The sequence below is a fragment of the Hyperoodon ampullatus genome, assembly GCF_949752795.1.
Source record: "Hyperoodon ampullatus genome assembly, chromosome: 3".
Lineage (NCBI taxonomy): Eukaryota > Metazoa > Chordata > Mammalia > Artiodactyla > Ziphiidae > Hyperoodon > Hyperoodon ampullatus.
Genome location: NC_136916.1, coordinates 3,681,022 through 3,698,901, shown reverse-complemented (window position 1 = coordinate 3,698,901; position 17,880 = coordinate 3,681,022). Strand labels below are relative to the sequence as shown.

At 38.7% G+C, this 17,880-nt stretch overlaps 1 protein-coding gene across 7 annotated transcripts in view; it reads left to right on the top strand.

The window, feature by feature from the left end:
- Positions 1 to 12,598, top strand: part of ARHGAP12 (Rho GTPase activating protein 12) — a gene marked incomplete at both ends in the record, with an annotated part of 92,073 nt that extends 79,475 nt beyond the window's left edge. For 6 of the 7 annotated variants that reach the window (XM_079701272.1, XM_079701270.1, XM_079701271.1 and 3 more), the window contains 8 exons: positions 2,019 to 2,117; positions 4,897 to 4,999; positions 6,791 to 6,907; positions 9,539 to 9,637; positions 10,951 to 11,028; positions 11,128 to 11,262; positions 11,492 to 11,594; positions 12,424 to 12,598. In XM_079701272.1, coding sequence (XP_079557398.1) covers positions 2,019 to 2,117; positions 4,897 to 4,999; positions 6,791 to 6,907; positions 9,539 to 9,637; positions 10,951 to 11,028; positions 11,128 to 11,262; positions 11,492 to 11,594; positions 12,424 to 12,598 — 909 coding nt within the window. Of the gene's footprint in view, positions 1 to 2,018; positions 2,122 to 4,896; positions 5,000 to 6,790; positions 6,908 to 9,538; positions 9,638 to 10,950; positions 11,029 to 11,127; positions 11,263 to 11,491; positions 11,595 to 12,423 lie in introns of all 7 variants that reach the window. The other variant, XM_079701268.1, reaches the window with a different exon arrangement.
- Between the last annotated feature and the right edge of the window lie 5,282 nt (positions 12,599 to 17,880).

Genomic DNA, 17,880 nt, shown 5'->3' with positions numbered 1-17,880 from the left:
AATAAAAGGGTGTGGTTCCTTTTGCCTACCAAATCTAATATTAAAAAACAAATTAAAACCTTCCTATTTGTCATTAAAAGCCCTCCGCAGTAATACATGATCCTGTATCAGTTACTTATTTCTGCCTAACAGACCATCCCCAGACTTAGTAGCCTGAGGAAAGAACCGTTTTGCTTGTTTGGTTTGGCCTGTGCGGAGCTGAATGGTTCTTCTGGTCCCACCCGGGACCGGTCACCCAGCTTCAGTCATCCAGTGGCTTGACCGGGGCTGGATGGCCTAGTTCCCCCTCCGGGTTGGTGCCAGCTGTTGGCTGGGATCCCGCTCACCATCTCTCCTCCTCAAGGAGGTGACCCCAGGCTTCTTCACATGTCAGGGTTCCAGGGGGGCCAGAGTGGGAGCCGCAAGGCTTCTTGGGGACCGGATGTAAGAGTCAAACAGCAGTGTGTTCTGTGGCTTAAAGCACAGTCCCCCTGCTGGTGGAGGGGCAGCCACACTGCACAGGGCTGCGTACGCAGAGAGCAGAGGGTGCTCGGACCGTCTTTGCAAAGAATCTCTCCTGTCTCAGGTCTTTCCTACTTGTCGTCTAGGCAGATTAGAATAGTTGATATTTCCCAAGTGGAACCCGGGTTTTCCTGTCTTGATGGTTTTCACTCCTGATGGATCTGCCTTTAATACCAGCAGCTGCTAGTCTCTCCTTGTCAAATGTTCCCTCTCTTCCAGGACCCACAAGAAACATCACCACAGCACAGGTGCTGCTGCTTTATGCTTTTAACATAGCATTTGTTCTCATGTACCTGGAGCTTTCATCATCTGTAAATTATTCCCCCGCTAGATTATTAAATTTTCTTTTCAAGCAAAGAGACTGCATGTTTTTCCTTATTTTTACAAAGTGAGACCCTCTAACAGAGTATCTTGGCCCACTCTCTAGAAGAAATGCAGGAAAGGAAGTTACTGTTACCTGAGGTAGCCTTGTTTCATTCCAGAATGAAGAAGTTCCCATGGTCAAATAAATTTGGGAAATAGTATATATTTTATTCCTCTGTTAGGAAGTCACGGTGCACCCTGGAATAGCAAAACTCTGAGAAGTCTTGAAGGAGAGAGTCTTGTTTAGCTCTTTCCAATCCAGCATTTCCCAAATTAACATCACATAATGAGTTCTTTATTTTTTTGAGGAATGCCTTTTAAAACATTACTTCAGGAGCTGTTTGAGGAATATATCTCAGAATGTTGTTTGGGAAACATTGCCATATGTTCCTCTAGGAAAAAAGAAAATCAGACACTTACCAAACAGAAAATAGAAGGAATGATTTCTATAAATACCTCAAAATTCTTCCTCAGTCAGGTGTGAGAAACTCTGAACCCAGAAGATCATACATAAATGGGTTATTGCATTCATATAGAATCATATATCGTGTCCTTACTTTAGTTAGTTCATGATTTGACAATTTAGTGATGTTTCTGTCTAGAAGGGTTGTGATGTTTATTGTCTGTGCCCTCTCTTTGTACCAAGTCATTATAATTTCCTATTAAATACTCAATATTGAAAGTCTAACTCTTGTATAGTCTCTTTTTCTATATATTTTTTTTAACCAGAGAGAGAAATTCTCAAATTTATGTTAAAATATTATAGATTTTATTTCTTAACAAATCATGTTTCAATTCTCATTTAAAATGCACAGCATAGGTACTTGAACTTATTTTTTTAATGATAAAGTATTCTAGATTCCAGCAAGTTTTATGTTGTTTGTGTGATGGAGTTTGGGATCCTAAATTATTAGATTTTCATTGAGAATTTACTGTGAGAAAAACGTCATGTTTTGTAAAATTATCCAGCTGGTATTCTTTTATACTAAAATAAAAGATAATTCCATCCCTGTGGAGTACTGTAACCATTCCACTATTAATATAATATATGGCATCCAATCTTCTGGTGGTTTTGTAGACTTTGAATTAAATGTATGTATTTACTTCATTGAAAGCACTAACCATACTTTTTTTTTCCCTTCTTATCTCTAAAGCTGAAAACCCGTCAAGGAACAGAACTGCTGATTCAGTCTGACAATGACGCAGTTATCAATGAGTGGTTTAAAGCTCTTAGTAGCACCATCAGTAATCAGGTATGTGTTTGACTCAGGTAAATTTTTTTTTAACTTTAGAGCTGTTTTTCTTGTGTTCTTTTTGTTTTTTGGCTTTCTAACTGGTTATTATATATATAGTTTACAATTTATATTTAAAAAATACTTTTTAAAAATCATATTTTGACAGAGGTAGGAAAGATAGTGATTAGTTTAGCAGTTCCCAGGGACTGATGAGTGATTTAACATCGTCATTTATAGGATTTTGCCACCAGTAGATTTCACGTAACTTTCACATGAGGCATTGGTTCAAAAAGAAAATAGCTCAGGAGGCAGGGACAGTCTAACTGTGCCTAGTATGTAGTATTTATTCATGGAGTGAATGCTTTGGAAATCATCCTATTTGGTGGAAACAGATCCTGAGCAAAATGGTGAGATACATGAAGCTGTCGTCTTGTCATTTGTACTTTTTCTTTCCTAGTGACCTTTCTACTCAGAGTACCCTCATGTTCCTGGAAAATTTCTTCTCATGTGTATTACAACCAAAAAGAACCTCGCATTTATATTCTGAAGCTGTGTTTGTAAGAGCAGTAATAAACAACTAGAAGCTGTACTTTCTTAGACTGTACTCTTCCCCCCTCACCATATGGGGACTTGGTTCCTGGTTAAGGATCATGTATCAGTGACAGAAGTGAAATGAAAGTGAATACTTACGGGAGCATGTAATGCAGGTTTTAAACTAAATGGAGACAAAAAAAGTTTGGGAATCACTGGCTTTAGTAGAGATGGAGATGTCTTTCAGAGACTTTATAGGTGATGCTTCATTATTAATAAGGTTTGTGATTGTATCAAGGTGTTTACCTTCTGTGGGTCTCAGTTTTTCTACTTAGAGAAAATAGAGAGATTGCACTGGATTGTCTCCAACTATCCTTTTAAGCTCCATAATTTTATGATTCACCCAGTTCAAATCACCCAGATTTGGAATCTGAGTATTCTTTAACTCTTCTGCCTCCAACTTTTACCTCTTCTAGCAAAGTATTTACCAACCTAGATGTGAATTCTTCCTTTGCGGTTTGTAATACTGTGTGATATTTCTGAACCTTGTCCATTTCTTTCCATTTATTCCTGAAACCATGGACAGGCCTTTAAATGTTGATATTAAGAGTAACCTCCTAAACAGTTTTCCTTATTTCATCTCATCCCCCACCAATGCATTGTTAATGCCGCTACTGTATGAAACTTCCTGATGTCACTTTTGTAATCCTCCCCTGCACAGAAACCTTACGTGACTCCTATTAGAATTCAACAACCTGAGCCCAGTCTGTCTTTTCAAATGTACCTCCTACTCTACCCAGTACGGGCTTGCAGGTCTAGTCACTGTAATGTGCTCGCTACCCCTTGAAAGCAAGGGTGGCTGCATCCATCTCACACACATGTGAGTGCCTTACGCACTGGGGTATAGCAGCGTGCAACCGGATGCTGCATCTTTATGCATGGAGCTTACAATCAAAGACAGAAGATTACTGAGGACAGACAACTGAACAGTTAATATAATGAACATATACAAACTCTGATTAAGTAGGGGCTAACCTAGTGTAGGGATCAAGGGAGGCCTTGCAGAGAAAGTGGCTTTTTAAATTAAGGCCTAAGCGTTCAGGGAATAAGCCAACTGAAAAGAGAGGAACATATAATTGACTCTAAAAATTTTAAATGTGTACTGTTTACAAAGTGGCAAAAGATACTGAGGGCAAAGAGATGGGCAAGATTACAAAACTTTTTTTTATTAAGAGACATTGACAAAAACAAATGAGAAGTATATCATGTTCATGGATTAAAAAATTCAATTATGTAAAGATATAATATTCTTCCAAATGACTTATAAATTTGTAGGTTTGAGATTTTTGAGTCTCATTCAAAATCCCAGTAGGTTTTGTGGTGGAACTTGACAAACTTATTCTAAAATTCATATAGAAATGCAAAGGGCTAAGAATATGCAAGACACCTTTGAAGAAGACTTGCTGTAGCATATGTCAGGACCTTATAAAGCTGTGTATCCATAATGGGATAGATATAAAGACCTGTGGAACAGAATAAAGAGCCTGGAGACAGACCCACGTACCTTTGGACACTCTGTGCCAGGTAGAGCATGTGCTGGGTGAGCTGGATGTCCAAGAAGAACTGGAGCCTTTCCTTACACTGTGCACAAAAATAAACTCTGGGTGGAGAAGGGACCTCAGAGTAAAAGGCAGAGCAATGTTTTTAGCTTTAAGAATTCAGTCCCCTTTTTAACTTGTAAAAGTGACCATAGTTAGGCTGTAAATGAGTTCTAGGATTTCTTTCAATTCCTGATATCCGTAGGTCTGTGAGTAATGAGTAATGTCAATTAACTATTGACACAAAGTGCAATTTTAAAAGATTGTTGGTGTGAAGCAGTTAAGGTACCATTGCTAGTTAGCTTTATCTGTCTTATTATCAACAATGTACCATCATCCCGTTCTATCACCACAGATTATAGCCCAACCTTTTAACTGTTATTACTTGTCACTTGATCAAAATGAGGCAAGATAGCATCACCATCAATACAAGCGCATTATCCTTGTGAATTATCAGTAATTTTTTCTTTATCGAAATTCAGTTAATGCCATCAATGGGTGTGGGGGGAAGAGTATTTTTAAAGATTTATCAAATATCTAAATCATATATCTTATGTACTAATTGGTTCCCTAAAATCATTTGGAAGAGTTGATTACTGATCATTCTGAGAATTACATCTAAAGTAATAGCAAAAGTAATATGTGTTTGGAAAATCTCTAACCAACAGACAGTAGAACCCGATGAAGCGATTGAGGAGGATTTACTGGATTCACCAGGAATAGAAAAGCACGATAAAGAAAAGGACCATAAGGATCTGAAGAAATTGCGTTGTAAGTTTTCTTTCCCTATGTTGCTAGTGGTTTGAGTGAGCTTATTCTCTTAGCAAAGGTTTAGAGTAAATATATAAAAGCTGAGTGGACTCTCCAGTGTTACAAGACTTCTAAGATTCAGGAGCTGCAGTCTCAGTGGTTCAGTGTTCTCTCTCCTCATTAACTCATCATCATTTTTTGTTTGTTTGTTTGTTTGTTTTTTGCGGTACATGGGCCTCTCACTGTTGTGGCCTCTCCCGTTGCGGAGCACAGGCTCCAGACGTGCAGGCTCAGCGGCCATGGCTCACGGGCCCAGCTGCTCCGCGGCATGTGGGATCTTCCCGGACCGGGGCACGAACCCATGTCCCCTGCATTGGCAGGCGGACTCTCAACCACTGCGCCACCAGGGAAGCCCAACTCATCATCATTTTTCAGCCTAATCGTATGCACCCCGATGGCATCATATTAATTTTAAGATATTATGATACCCTTTCAAGAGGAACAAATGCGCACAACAGAATGCGCTTATGTTGAGGTCTCTAGGAAGCTGAACTTTATTGATTGGAAAATATATAATTACTGTTTAAGACTCTAGATAGACCCTTCTACATTAAGAAGTCAGAAGTCACAGGATATGTACCATAGTTCCCTATTGGATGCCAGGCAGCCGCCTCTAGACTGGGATATGTCTGTGCATTTAATCTCCAGACCACATATTATGTATACAGGACCACAGAAACGCCAGCAGTTGTAAGGATTTCATTTTCTTTCCTTTTTTTTTTTTTTCTTTTAACCATCTTTTTTTTTGGCCACTCCATGCTGCATGTGGGATCTTAGATGGAACCCGTGCCCCCTGCAGGGGAAGCATGGAGTCCTAACCACGGGACCGCCAGGGAATTCCCAAGGATTGCATTTTCTAACACAGGCCTCTTGTGAATTATGTGCTTTAAATAGGCCATTACCCGTGACTTGAACCTGCTTAAATCTATTTTAACAAATCCACATTTAACTGAGAAATTTTTGGTCTTCACATTAACTGAATGATTAGAAAATCAGTTCTCCTGTTTTTCTCCCACATTCTTAATGAAGTTTAGGCCTATTACTGACACTGTCACTGTATAATAGTGTAAACCACGAAACTTTTATTGTTTTAATTCTTCACTCATATATTGTTTGTGCTCTCAACTTTCTTCAAATATGGTTATTTTCAAGAAATTTACTTTCTCAATTTTTATTATTGTAACCCAAAGAGAAATAAGGTCTGCAGGCAATGTGGAAATCCAGGTGGTCCCATCCTTAGCTCAGAGTAGAGATAATTATGATGAGTCTTAGCTTGGAGTACAAATAATTGTGATGGATATGTATACATATATATCCCCTGACTCCTAGTTCAGTGAGGATCGGGAAGGGTAGGGATTTTGTTTATGTTTTATGGGTTGGTTACTTTATTTTTTGCTGGTCATTTTACCGTCTAAACCTGATGGAGAGTCCCAAGACTATATCATTTGTGAAATAATGAATATAAATTAGAATGACTTACAAATGTCTTGGCACATATACTAAAGAAGGCACAGTTTGCGGTCAGTGTTTAGTGATAAAAATGAAATGTTTCATTTGGTTTGTCACTTTGAAATTGTGTTAGTTTTTGATTCTTCATGTGTTACTCTTAAACCGTATTAAAGTTAGAAAAACTGAATTTATATACTGTGATTTTTTTATATATGAGATTAATATGTTTTGAGTACTAGGTGGAAAAATTTTCATCAAAAAAGCCTTTATTTTATAAAATGCTTAATATCTATCTGTCTTAAGCCATGAAAGTATCTAGCATAGATTCTTCAGAACAGAAGAAAACCAAGAAAAACTTAAAGAAATTTCTTACACGACGCCCCACTTTGCAAGCTGTTCGTGAAAAAGGTTATATTAAAGGTAGGTAGCTGGAGAGGCTGTGGAGAAAAGGGAACACTCTTGCACTGCTGGTGGGAATGTGAATTGGTACAGCCGCTATGGAGAACAGTATGGAGGTTCCTTAAAAAACTAAAAATAGAACTACCATATGACCCAGCAATCCCACTACTAGGCATATACCCTGAGAAAACCATAATTCAAAAAGAGACATGTACCAAAATGTTCATTGCAGCTCTATTTACAATAGCCCAGAGGTGGAAACAACCTAAGTGTCCATCATCGGATGAATGGATAAAGAAGATGTGGCACATATATACAATGGAATATTACTCAGCCATAAAAAGAAACGAAACTGAGCTATTTGTAATGAGGTGGATAGACCTAGAGTCTGTCATACAGAGTGAAGTAAGTGAGAAAGAGAAAGACAAATACCGTATGCTAACACATATATATGGAATTTAAGAAAAAAAAATGTCATGAAAAACCTAGGGGTAAAACAGGAATAAAGACACAGACCTACTGAGAATGGACTTGAGGATATGGGGAGGGGGAAGCGTAAGCTGTGACAAAGCGAAAGAGCGGCATGGACATATATACAGTACCAAACGTAAGGTAGATAGCTAGTGGGAAGCAGCAGCAGAGCACAGGGAGATGAGCTCGGTGCTTTGTGACCGCCTGGAGGGGTGGGATAGGGAGAGTGGGAGGGAGGGAGATGCAAGAGGGAAGGGATGTGGGAACAGATGTATATGTATGACTGATTCACTTTGTTATAAAGAAGAAACTAATAAAAAAAAAAATAAAGTGAAATACAGTCCTACCAAAACAATAAAGTTTTGTATAGTGGCAAAAAAAAAAAAAAAAAAAAGGTAAGTAGAAGTGATGTTTATAATAATGAACTTTGGCCCAAATCAGAAATAAGATATTTTACATTAAAAGCTGAAAATTTTCCAAACAGTAAAAATGTCTCATTCTTTATTCATAAAGTTATCAGGTTCAGTGATTAAAATACATTTGAGTAATTAAAATTAATTTTTTAATGCACATGAAGAGTTTATTTTAACTAAAGCATCGAACAGACATAAATACCAAATTAGCTTTTTAGAAACCCTGTACCAGAGGAGCTACATGGATGTGATGGGACGGCGTGGCAGATTTTCAGAATGACAGATTTTTAGTTTTGAGATGCACAGATCAGAAGAAATTTCAAATAATCACTAGCTGTAGAAAGAAAGAAAAAATAATATACAATTTTATTCTTGATTGTTTGCCTTCAGTTCTCATTTAAGGTAATTTTAAAATTAGGATGAAGTGTTTTTTTCTAACTAATTTTTACATTTTATTTTCATGTATAAGAACCATAATGTACTAACAGAATTTTTTCTTAATAGGAAAGTATTCTTTAAAATCACATATACTTGTATATACCTTTAGTTTTTACAAGCATGTTTAATTCCAAAGATAAAATTTTCTAACACATCACTCCAAACAGAGACATTTGTTCATAATAAAAATATAGGAAAAGGTAACATAATTTATACCATATATATTAGAGCTGTCTTTGATTATGAAGTTTCTAACAAAGACCATTGCAGAAACATCTGTTATGCAAAGCATCTAGATTAAAGTACACAAATGAGTTTCATTAAAAAGCTATTTAAAACTTCTAGGAAGAATTCAGCTAATTAAGTGATTCAGATTAGCAGCCTTAAAGAGTTAAGGGTAAACAGGCACCCCCAGATAATGCACATGAATTTAGCATGTTGAGCTTAGAGCCTTTAAAAAAGCCTGACAAATAAATGGATAGAAACTCCTGCTCGCTCTTCGTCAGACCTTTTCAATGAGAAATACAAACTTGCTACTTCCTGGTGTTGTTCATCCACTTCAAATACTGTATTTTATTTGTTTTCCTGAATATTTAGCACGAATGTGGAATTTCAAAACTGTTGGGTTGAAAGATTACTAGAGCAGACTTTGATATATTTTGTGAAATCAGATGTTGGTACACGATGGGCGTGTGGTTTTTTTTTTTTTTGAATTTAATTTTATTTTTTTATACAGCAGGTTCTTATTAGTTATCCATTTTATACATATTAGTGTATATATGTCAATCCCAATCTGATGGGCATGTTTTAATAGTTTTAAAAGTATTTGAGTATTTGCTAAGTGGTGGACTTGAGCCTCAGTGCTGGGAATACCTATTGGCATTCAAGAATGAGAGGGTCCCTGCCCGCATGAAACTTCTATAAAGATGAGAGACAGACAAGGTAATTTAGAATAATGGTGACTTACGTGAAGAATCTGACATAGTGATAAAACAGAGAGTGACTGGAATTGGACTGCCTTAGGATGTTCAGAGGGTTCTTAAAAAGAGGTGGCATTTTAGCTGAGACCAGGAGTGGTGAGAAGGAGCTCCGTTTGGGGGAAGGTTGATCTCTGCACAGGAGGGGAAGGTAAGAAGGGAGCCAGGCAGGAATGAAGGAGGGTGTTCTTGGAGCTTGGAGTCGGAAGAGGTAGGCGAGTGCAGATCAGACAGACATGCATTGTGGTGAAAGTGTCTGCATGCAGGGGTATCTTCTGTTGCCCTGTGAATCATTTAGCCATTCTGTGAACTAAAGTTTAGCAAGGTGACTCATTTCTTGAAATCTCTTTCAGATCAGGTATTTGGAGCCAATCTTGCTAATCTGTGTCAGAGAGAGAATGGCACCGTGCCAAAATTCGTGAAATTGTGCATCGAACATGTTGAGCAATATGGTAAGAAAATGAATTTTTTTTTTAAGTTAAGCACACTACCCATTGTTTTGCCATCAAAATCCCTAGGATTTTTATGATTTTGAATGTTGCAACCGAAAGTTCTTTATAGTCCTAAGTTGTCAAGAAAAGCATCTTTTTTGCAAAAAAACCTTATTTCTTTTGTATTGTTTCAAATTAAGGCCTTTGCAGTCATCTATTGCATGTTCAGTACTTAGGGTTGATTCAGCATATTGTATTCCTTGAAGCCATTGGGAGTTGGCATTTGCTTAAAATGGACGTGGTGATTGTGAAACTGTGTTTATTAAGAAATGATCCAGCAGTGTAAGAGACAGGAGGAGATAGTGTTTACTTACTAAGGGGAAGTTTCTTCTGTTTATAATAAAAATGAGATGACATTCCCAAACTGCTAAATCAACTCTAAAGTGTGCAAATAGACGACAAATCCTCTATGTCATTTCCTGTACTTCTGAAGACTTAAACTAATTTCTGTTTTGGTTAATTTTAACATGTTTATAATATTTATACTAGCTTTTAAAATAACAGTATCTTGACTGCAGTCCCATTAACTTATATCAGTATATCATCAAAAATATCTTGTGTAATTAAAATATTTGCATAAAATGTAATTTATGCTAGTCACAGATCTCTGACTCTCAGCCTGACAGTAGAGATGCCATGCTACTTGGCTTTACTAGAAGTTAACTGAGTAGCACATTAGATAATGTGAAGTGTGTGCATCATTATCATTTAATGAATATATGAATTTTGGGGCTTCACTGTGTGAATTTCAAATGATTCTGTTTCACGTATAAAAGAAATTAATAACTATCAAATTATCAGTTGTTATAGAACCATTATTTTAGTTGCTGGCTTGTATTAAGTTTATTTATTACAAGCACTTAATATGACAAGCACTTTGATTCAGAGAGCACCTGTACATTTACACTCTCAAATGACGTGCCAAGAAACGGGTGGGCTGATTTTATCTACTGGCTTCCTTTACTTTTTGAATTATCTTCAGGTGTTTGCCGAAGTTTATCTTAAATTGCTAGTATTTAGAGTTTGAGATGATTTCCTTGAGATGGTGATCCACAGTCTACGTGATAAAGTAGATTTGTTGCTGTTTACCAAACAATTCAGAGTGAATCTCCACCCCTCTCTGACTGCCAAGCATCTATAAAAAGCCATTTAGAGGAAAAGAGTAATTTTATTTTAGGTTAATGTTAATAAATAAGAATTCTAAAACATGAAAGCGTCTTTAGAAGAAGCCAACAAGAACTTTAAACGTAAAATTATTGTTATTTGTCTCTTAGGGTTGGATGTTGATGGGATTTATAGAGTTAGTGGCAACCTTGCAGTGATCCAGAAGCTGAGGTTTACAGTCAATCATGGTAAGATCATATATTGTTATATACAGAATAAATAACTGATGACTGTTAGAATTGGTTTAAAATAATTTCAAAAACTTTCCTGTTCCTACTGTTTTCCAGATGAGAAATTGGACTTGAAGGATAGTAAATGGGAAGATATTCATGTCATCACTGGAGCACTGAAAATGTTTTTTCGAGAATTACCAGAACCTCTCTTTACATTTAATCATTTTAATGATTTTGTTAATGCAATTAGTAAGTATGTAATTAATTCCACTCAGTTTTTTCCCTAGATGTTGAAAACCCTCTGTAGCTGCTACAACACTGTTTGATATTTTAAACAAGTTTTTTCAAAGGATTGTTTTACTCCAGAAATTTTAAATGTAACCACCAGGTGTCACTGTGTATTACCAAATACCACATTCCAATATAATGTCACTGCTTTCAGTTTCATGCAAAATCTCCAGTCATTGTCTTTTTTCAGAACAAGAACCAAGACAGCGTGTCTCTGCTGTGAAGGATCTAATCAAACAGTTGCCAAAGCCAAATCAGGACACAATGCAGACTCTGTTTAGACATCTCAAAAGGTAAGAGTCTCACCGCAAAGGAGAAGGAGTAATTAGGGGGAAAAAGAAGGTCGGAGAAGTGCACAGGCATGAGATGTGGTGTAGGACCCCCGGGGCCAGGGCCACGCAGACCTCGGTTCAGAGCCCAGCTCTGCTGCTCGCTGTGTCTGTAACATGAGAAAGATGACTTCTCTGAGCCCCAGTTCCTCGTAGGTAAAACAGTTTGGTATAAAGAATACATTGAATTAGATTTCATATGTGAAGCATTTGTATAATGCCTAGCACGTAGTAAGTGTTCAGAAATTGTTGCTAAAAGTTAATTATGATGAAGATGAGATTGGTTAAGTGAGGAATATTCAGTTACCTTGAAGTCAAGGAAATTAGGTCTAAGTTAGTACATAGTCACTCTGAAACTTCTGATAGAAAGAACATGAGATTACTAAAATAAGTGATCACAGTATGAGAGATTTTTTTTTTAATAGCATAAAATGAGTAAAATTCAAAGTTTAATCTCTGTGCCCTAATGATATTTTCCCTGTCACCCTAGCGGAGGAATCATTGTTACCTGAATTGTAATAGGTATTCAAGTCTATGTCTTATTTTTAAAACTCAACTGAAATATCACACATTTAAAGTTTGTGAGAATATGTATACCTTTCAGCTGTGTTTATGCAAAAGAAAGCTTTACATGCTATTCAGACTGAATTCTATTTGGTTAAGTAGTTTGTACGTACCTTAGGAAAATGAGCATTATTTCTCTTTTCTAAATGCAAGCTGTTTATAATATTTTTTGAAGAATTTCTCCGATTTTAAAATTTTCTCTTTTAACAATTTTTGTTTTTCCTCTTAGAGTTATAGAAAACGGAGAAAAAAACAGAATGACGTATCAGAGTATAGCAATTGTGTTCGGTCCTACTCTGTTAAAGCCAGAGAAGGAGACTGGCAACATAGCAGTTCATACCGTCTACCAGAATCAGATTGTAGAGTTAATTCTTCTCGAGATAAATTCCATCTTCGGACGTTGACTCTCACTGAAGACAACCTGTGGAATAGAAGCCGGATTTCATCAGATTCCAAGTCCTTATACCTGATGTATTTTATGTTTGGACCAAGCAGTGACTCTTTGATTTTGCACTTTTCTGAGGGATCAGAAGGGAATGGGAGAGTCCAGATGTGTGATAGGCCCTCATATTTGCTGCTTTGTTGCAAGTTGATAGAACTGTTTGAATTAATTTTATCCTGAATGTTTGCATTCCATACTCTGAATTTCAGTAAAAATCAAAACTTGCGATTCTAACCAGTCATATACACTGGATAATTTGGTAAGAATACTACATTTTTTCTCCTCAAACTGGATAACATAGAATTTCTTCTCACGATTCAATAGGTTCATCGCTCGATAGAACAACACTTACTATCAGCTATTTTGAAAACGCTCCTGGGCATTTTAAACAAAACGAAGTATATCTGTTTTGAAACCTGTGTATTTTTTTTCGGGGTTTCTGCATGCAGTGGCAGTCTGATTGCTAGGACCCATTATAACCCAGATGCGATCCCTTGATGAAGGCTTGCTGTCTTTACGGAGTAGCACAGCAGCATACTAATAGTACTTAAAACACTGTGATATACTGGAGTTTAATTTAGCATAAGTCAGTTCAGGGTATTTTGGGGCTGTCTGTGCTACACTGACTTGTAGCTAACAATCCTAATCTACCTAGTGCCATACTGAGTTCTTGGTATGATCCTGTGGAAACCAACGTTATTTGATGTAAATACAGGCTAAAGACTCACTGTCCTTTAGCTTATGTATATAATTGTGTTATATAGTCTCAGAGTACATTCTAACCTCTCATTTCTAATCACGATATTGGTAATTCTCCGTGAATATTAGGTTTCCTCCAGAAATAGGCCGTTATTTGAGAAAGTTAACTGTGTGCACTTTTAGATTTTAATTACATTTACAGGCAAATCACTGTAATGCAAATGGTACTGGAACAATGCTGACTAGACTTGCTAAATGGTAAATGCACTACAAGAGGAACCTTTTAGATTATTTAATATGTACAGAATACATTAGAAAAAATTTATTACAGAATTCTAACTCTGCAGTACGAATAGTGGAAACCCATATGTAAATTAGAGGGATGTCAGGTCGAAAGTGACATTGCTAAGTTTGAGAATTTCTTTTTACATTACTATTGTAGATTGGTTTGTATAATAAAACAGGGTTTGGAAGGTTTTGTTACAGAGAGCATGGTCTGCTGAAGATTTTTTTAAATGTATTTTTCTAGATTAACTGCTGTATATGAAATGTCTAATCTGAATAAAGAAAACTATAAGAGGTTTAGAGATTTTTCCATTGGAAATGTGTATTTTGGTTTATAATTTTGTTTTGTTTTTGCATTTACTGGCACACTCTTATAATACCTCATTTAAAAAAAAATCAACTGAATCCAGTACTTCCTGTGGCAAATGTTTTCCTCGTTTCACACCTTTTGTGCTCCCTGCCATGCCAGTGCCTCTGCCACCCACCCCTTCCCATCCCCTCCCACCCCTTCTCACCCCTCCCACCCCTTCTCACCCCTTCCACCCCTTCTCACCCCTCCCATCCCCCCATCCCCTCCCACCCCCTCCCACCCCTCCCATCCCCCCATCCCCTCCCACCCCTCCCATCCCTTCTCACCCCCTCCCACCCCTCCCATCCCCCCATCCCCTCCCATCCCTCCCATCCCCCTCCCATCCCCCTCCCATCCCTCCCATCCCCCTCCCATCCCCCTCCCATCCCCTCCCATCCCCTCCCATCCCCTCCCATCCCCTCCCATCCCTCCCATCCCTTCTCACCCCCTCCCATCCCTCCCATCCCCCTCCCATCCCCCTCCCATCCCCTCCCATCCCCTCCCATCCCCTCCCACCCCTCCCATCCCTTCTCACCCCCTCCCACCCCTCCCATCCCCCCATCCCCTCCCACCCCTCCCATCCCCCCATCCCCTCCCATCCCTCCCATCCCCCTCCCATCCCCCTCCCATCCCTCCCATCCCCCTCCCATCCCCCTCCCATCCCCTCCCATCCCCTCCCATCCCCTCCCATCCCTCCCATCCCTTCTCACCCCCTCCCATCCCTCCCATCCCCCTCCCATCCCCCTCCCATCCCCTCCCATCCCCTCCCATCCCCTCCCATCCCTTCTCACCCCCTCCCACCCCTCCCATCCCCCCATCCCCTCCCATCCCTCCCATCCCCTCCCATCCCCTCCCATCCCCTCCCACCCCCTCCCATCCCTTCTCACCCCCTCCCACCCCTCCCATCCCCCTCCCATCCCCCTCCCATCCCCCTCCCATCCCCCTCCCATCCCCTCCCATCCCCTCCCATCCCTTCTCACCCCCTCCCACCCGTCCCATCCCCCCATCCCCCCATCCCCTCCCATCCCTCCCATCCCCTCCCATCCCCTCCCATCCCCTCCCATCCCCTTTCACCTCCTCCCACCCCCTCCACTCTATTTCTTCATCAGTATTTGAAAGTGAATGATTTGTAACCAAGACTCTTTTTCTTAGGGTTGCATCTATAATTTACAGATTACTTTTCTTGGGGACAAATATTTTTTGTATGACCTGCGTAAAAACCTCTCACCTGAGTTTTGTGGTGAAAATGTTTGTTGTTGTGATCTTGTTAAATTGATAACAAACCAAGCTACTTGACAGCAATGGGAAAGCATTGTTTTGGGCAGGGAGAAAAAGCTCCCAAATGAGAATGTTTATATTTGCCTAAAGATGTCCTTAACAATATACAGTATGCTTTAGGCCTGGCCTATATAGTGATTGTATGCCAGGAAAACAATTAGACTCAAATCAGTGATGTTCTTTCTCTTGGTAGTTATGACATATCAAAGATGAAAATTGTCCTGTGTTTCTTGTTTCCAAGTACACCTGTGTGTATGTGAAGTCTTGAATGTTCTAATAGTCCACAGCTAATCAGCTTGTTGTAATACTGTATGTATAATGAGATCAATGTCTTGTGTGTTCATCCTTTGTGAATTAAAAATTCTCACTTGTTTTCTTGTCATAACAAAACCAGTAATATTTTTCTGTCTTGACAGCTTGACTTTTAGTAGAAAATATATTAAAGGCTGAAATAAATTGTCAGTGGAATTTCATTTACTAATAGGCTTTCCTTCAGAATGTCATTAAAAAAAGTAGTTGGAAATTGAAAGGAAAAAGTATATTCAAGTATGTTGTTATAATCCAATAGAAGGAAAATACTTATTATTTAAATGTTACAGCAGTAAGAAATTTTACCTTTTACTCTAGAAAAATTATGAAATATTTCTGGGAAAACGATGTTACCTTTTAGATAGAGGCAAATCTATAGATTTTTTTTTTCTTATGTGAAAAGTACAGATGGAATAATTCAGCCAAACTTTGGGCCTAGGCAGTTGTGTTATATACACGTATGCACATATATGTGTATGTAAATGTGTGTGTATGTGTCATTGCTTACATACAAATGAAAACTCATCAATAATAATCATGGCAGATACCTGGAGACCTTTGTACTATTTTGGTTTTATCCTATGATTCTTTGTAAGCCTGTAATAATAGATATTAAGATAGCAGTGAGAGGAATTTTTTCCTAGTTCGTGGGAGAGGCTTTTAATTAAATATTTAAAGTAAACATGCAGTTTCCCATGACGCTGATTTCTCCAACATCTTTAAGCATTTAAAAAAATATACAGAGGAACCTACAACATGTCATTTTAGTAAAAAATAATAGTCAAATGGGTGTCATCCTCTCACTGATGTTAAGAAGTCAACTGCTCAAATACTGCATCTATATAGAGTTGAAAATGGTAGAAAATAAGATTTTATTGAGTTTACTGGTCTCTGAACTCCAGCCGTCAGCTCTAACGATTCTCTTTTATAGAAAGCACGCCTCTAGTTTGAGACAGAGGTGTCTTAATTAGCGAGTTCAGCCTGTATGTTACAGTCCTGGAGGCGGGGCATCATTTCTGTTTTTGTTTTTTTTTTAAACAGTGTTCCTGTATAACTAATGCAATCGTGTTAAATGCAACTTTAGTTTGAAACCAAAAGGAAAAAAAAAAAAAAAGGCAAAGGGGCTGCAAAACCACATCAGCAGCCTTACAATGACAGTGATTAGACTCTGTTGGAAATTCACAAGCTGTGAACCCAGGCCAGGCAGAGTCAGACTTAGCCTTCTAGAAAAGGGGGCGGCTCAGAATGCTAATGAAACGTTCCCTTAACTACTGAAGGCCGGGAGTTCTCCTGGAGAATCTCAATTAGCCTTCTCAAGTGAAGTTTTGTGGACCAGTGCTGGCTGTAAATGTATTCAGCTGCTTTGAGCTTTTACAAATTAGCCTTATGTGAATATGGCACTTAAATGGACTCTTTCATTTCCCTCATTGCTTCGCTTCTCCCACAGGAAAAAAAAAGAAAAAAGCACTTCCATGGTCCTCATAAACAGAGCACTTCCAGGACAAGGTAACTGTTGAACAAATCACTACAACACGAATTTCAAGAAGTTTGGTTTCTCACTTCTTCTCATCACCCTGCCCCTCCCTCTGTTTTACTTGCTCTCTCCACGTTTTCAGAAGAGCAGTCTTCGGTAAAGATTTTAACCGACAGCCAGATCTTCTAGGTAGTTCTAATCCTTGTAGCTCGCACTGCAGGTAGCACTGAAACTTGTAAATTGTCGTGAACCTTGTAATGTTCACGGAACCTACTGACACCAGGGTGACCACGCCGTGGAAGCTCTTATCAACAGAGCCCTTGCGGAGGTAGAAGTCAAAACAGCTGTCCGGTCAGGGTCATGACTAGTGCGGGTTCCGCATGGCCTTCAGGGCCTCCTCCTGGGCATTTTGAGAGATTGTTTATATATGTAGTCAAGAGAAATGGGTATCTTAACAGTCAAGTAAAACTGAGTCTCACTGATTGATAAAGCAGGCCGGAACCATAGGGACTCTCACACTCACGGTCTTATGTTATGGAGGCCCAGAGTGCGTGTGAGTGCCTGCAGCCTGATGGCTGGTTAGCGGCTCAGAAGCCTGAGGGATCTTGATCAGTTATGTTATTTCTATTTAAAGTTTGTGACAGGCACTTCCCTGGCGGTCCAGTGGTTAAGACTCCACGCTTCTACTACGGGGGGCTCGGGTTCAATCCCTGATCCCTGGTTGGGGAACTAAGATCCCGCATGCTACACAGCGTGGCCAAAAAAAAAAAAAAAGCTTGTGATGAATTGTGGCATGTTCACATAATATCATTTGAGGAGGAAACATGTAGCTTGTCTACCTATTGTGGAC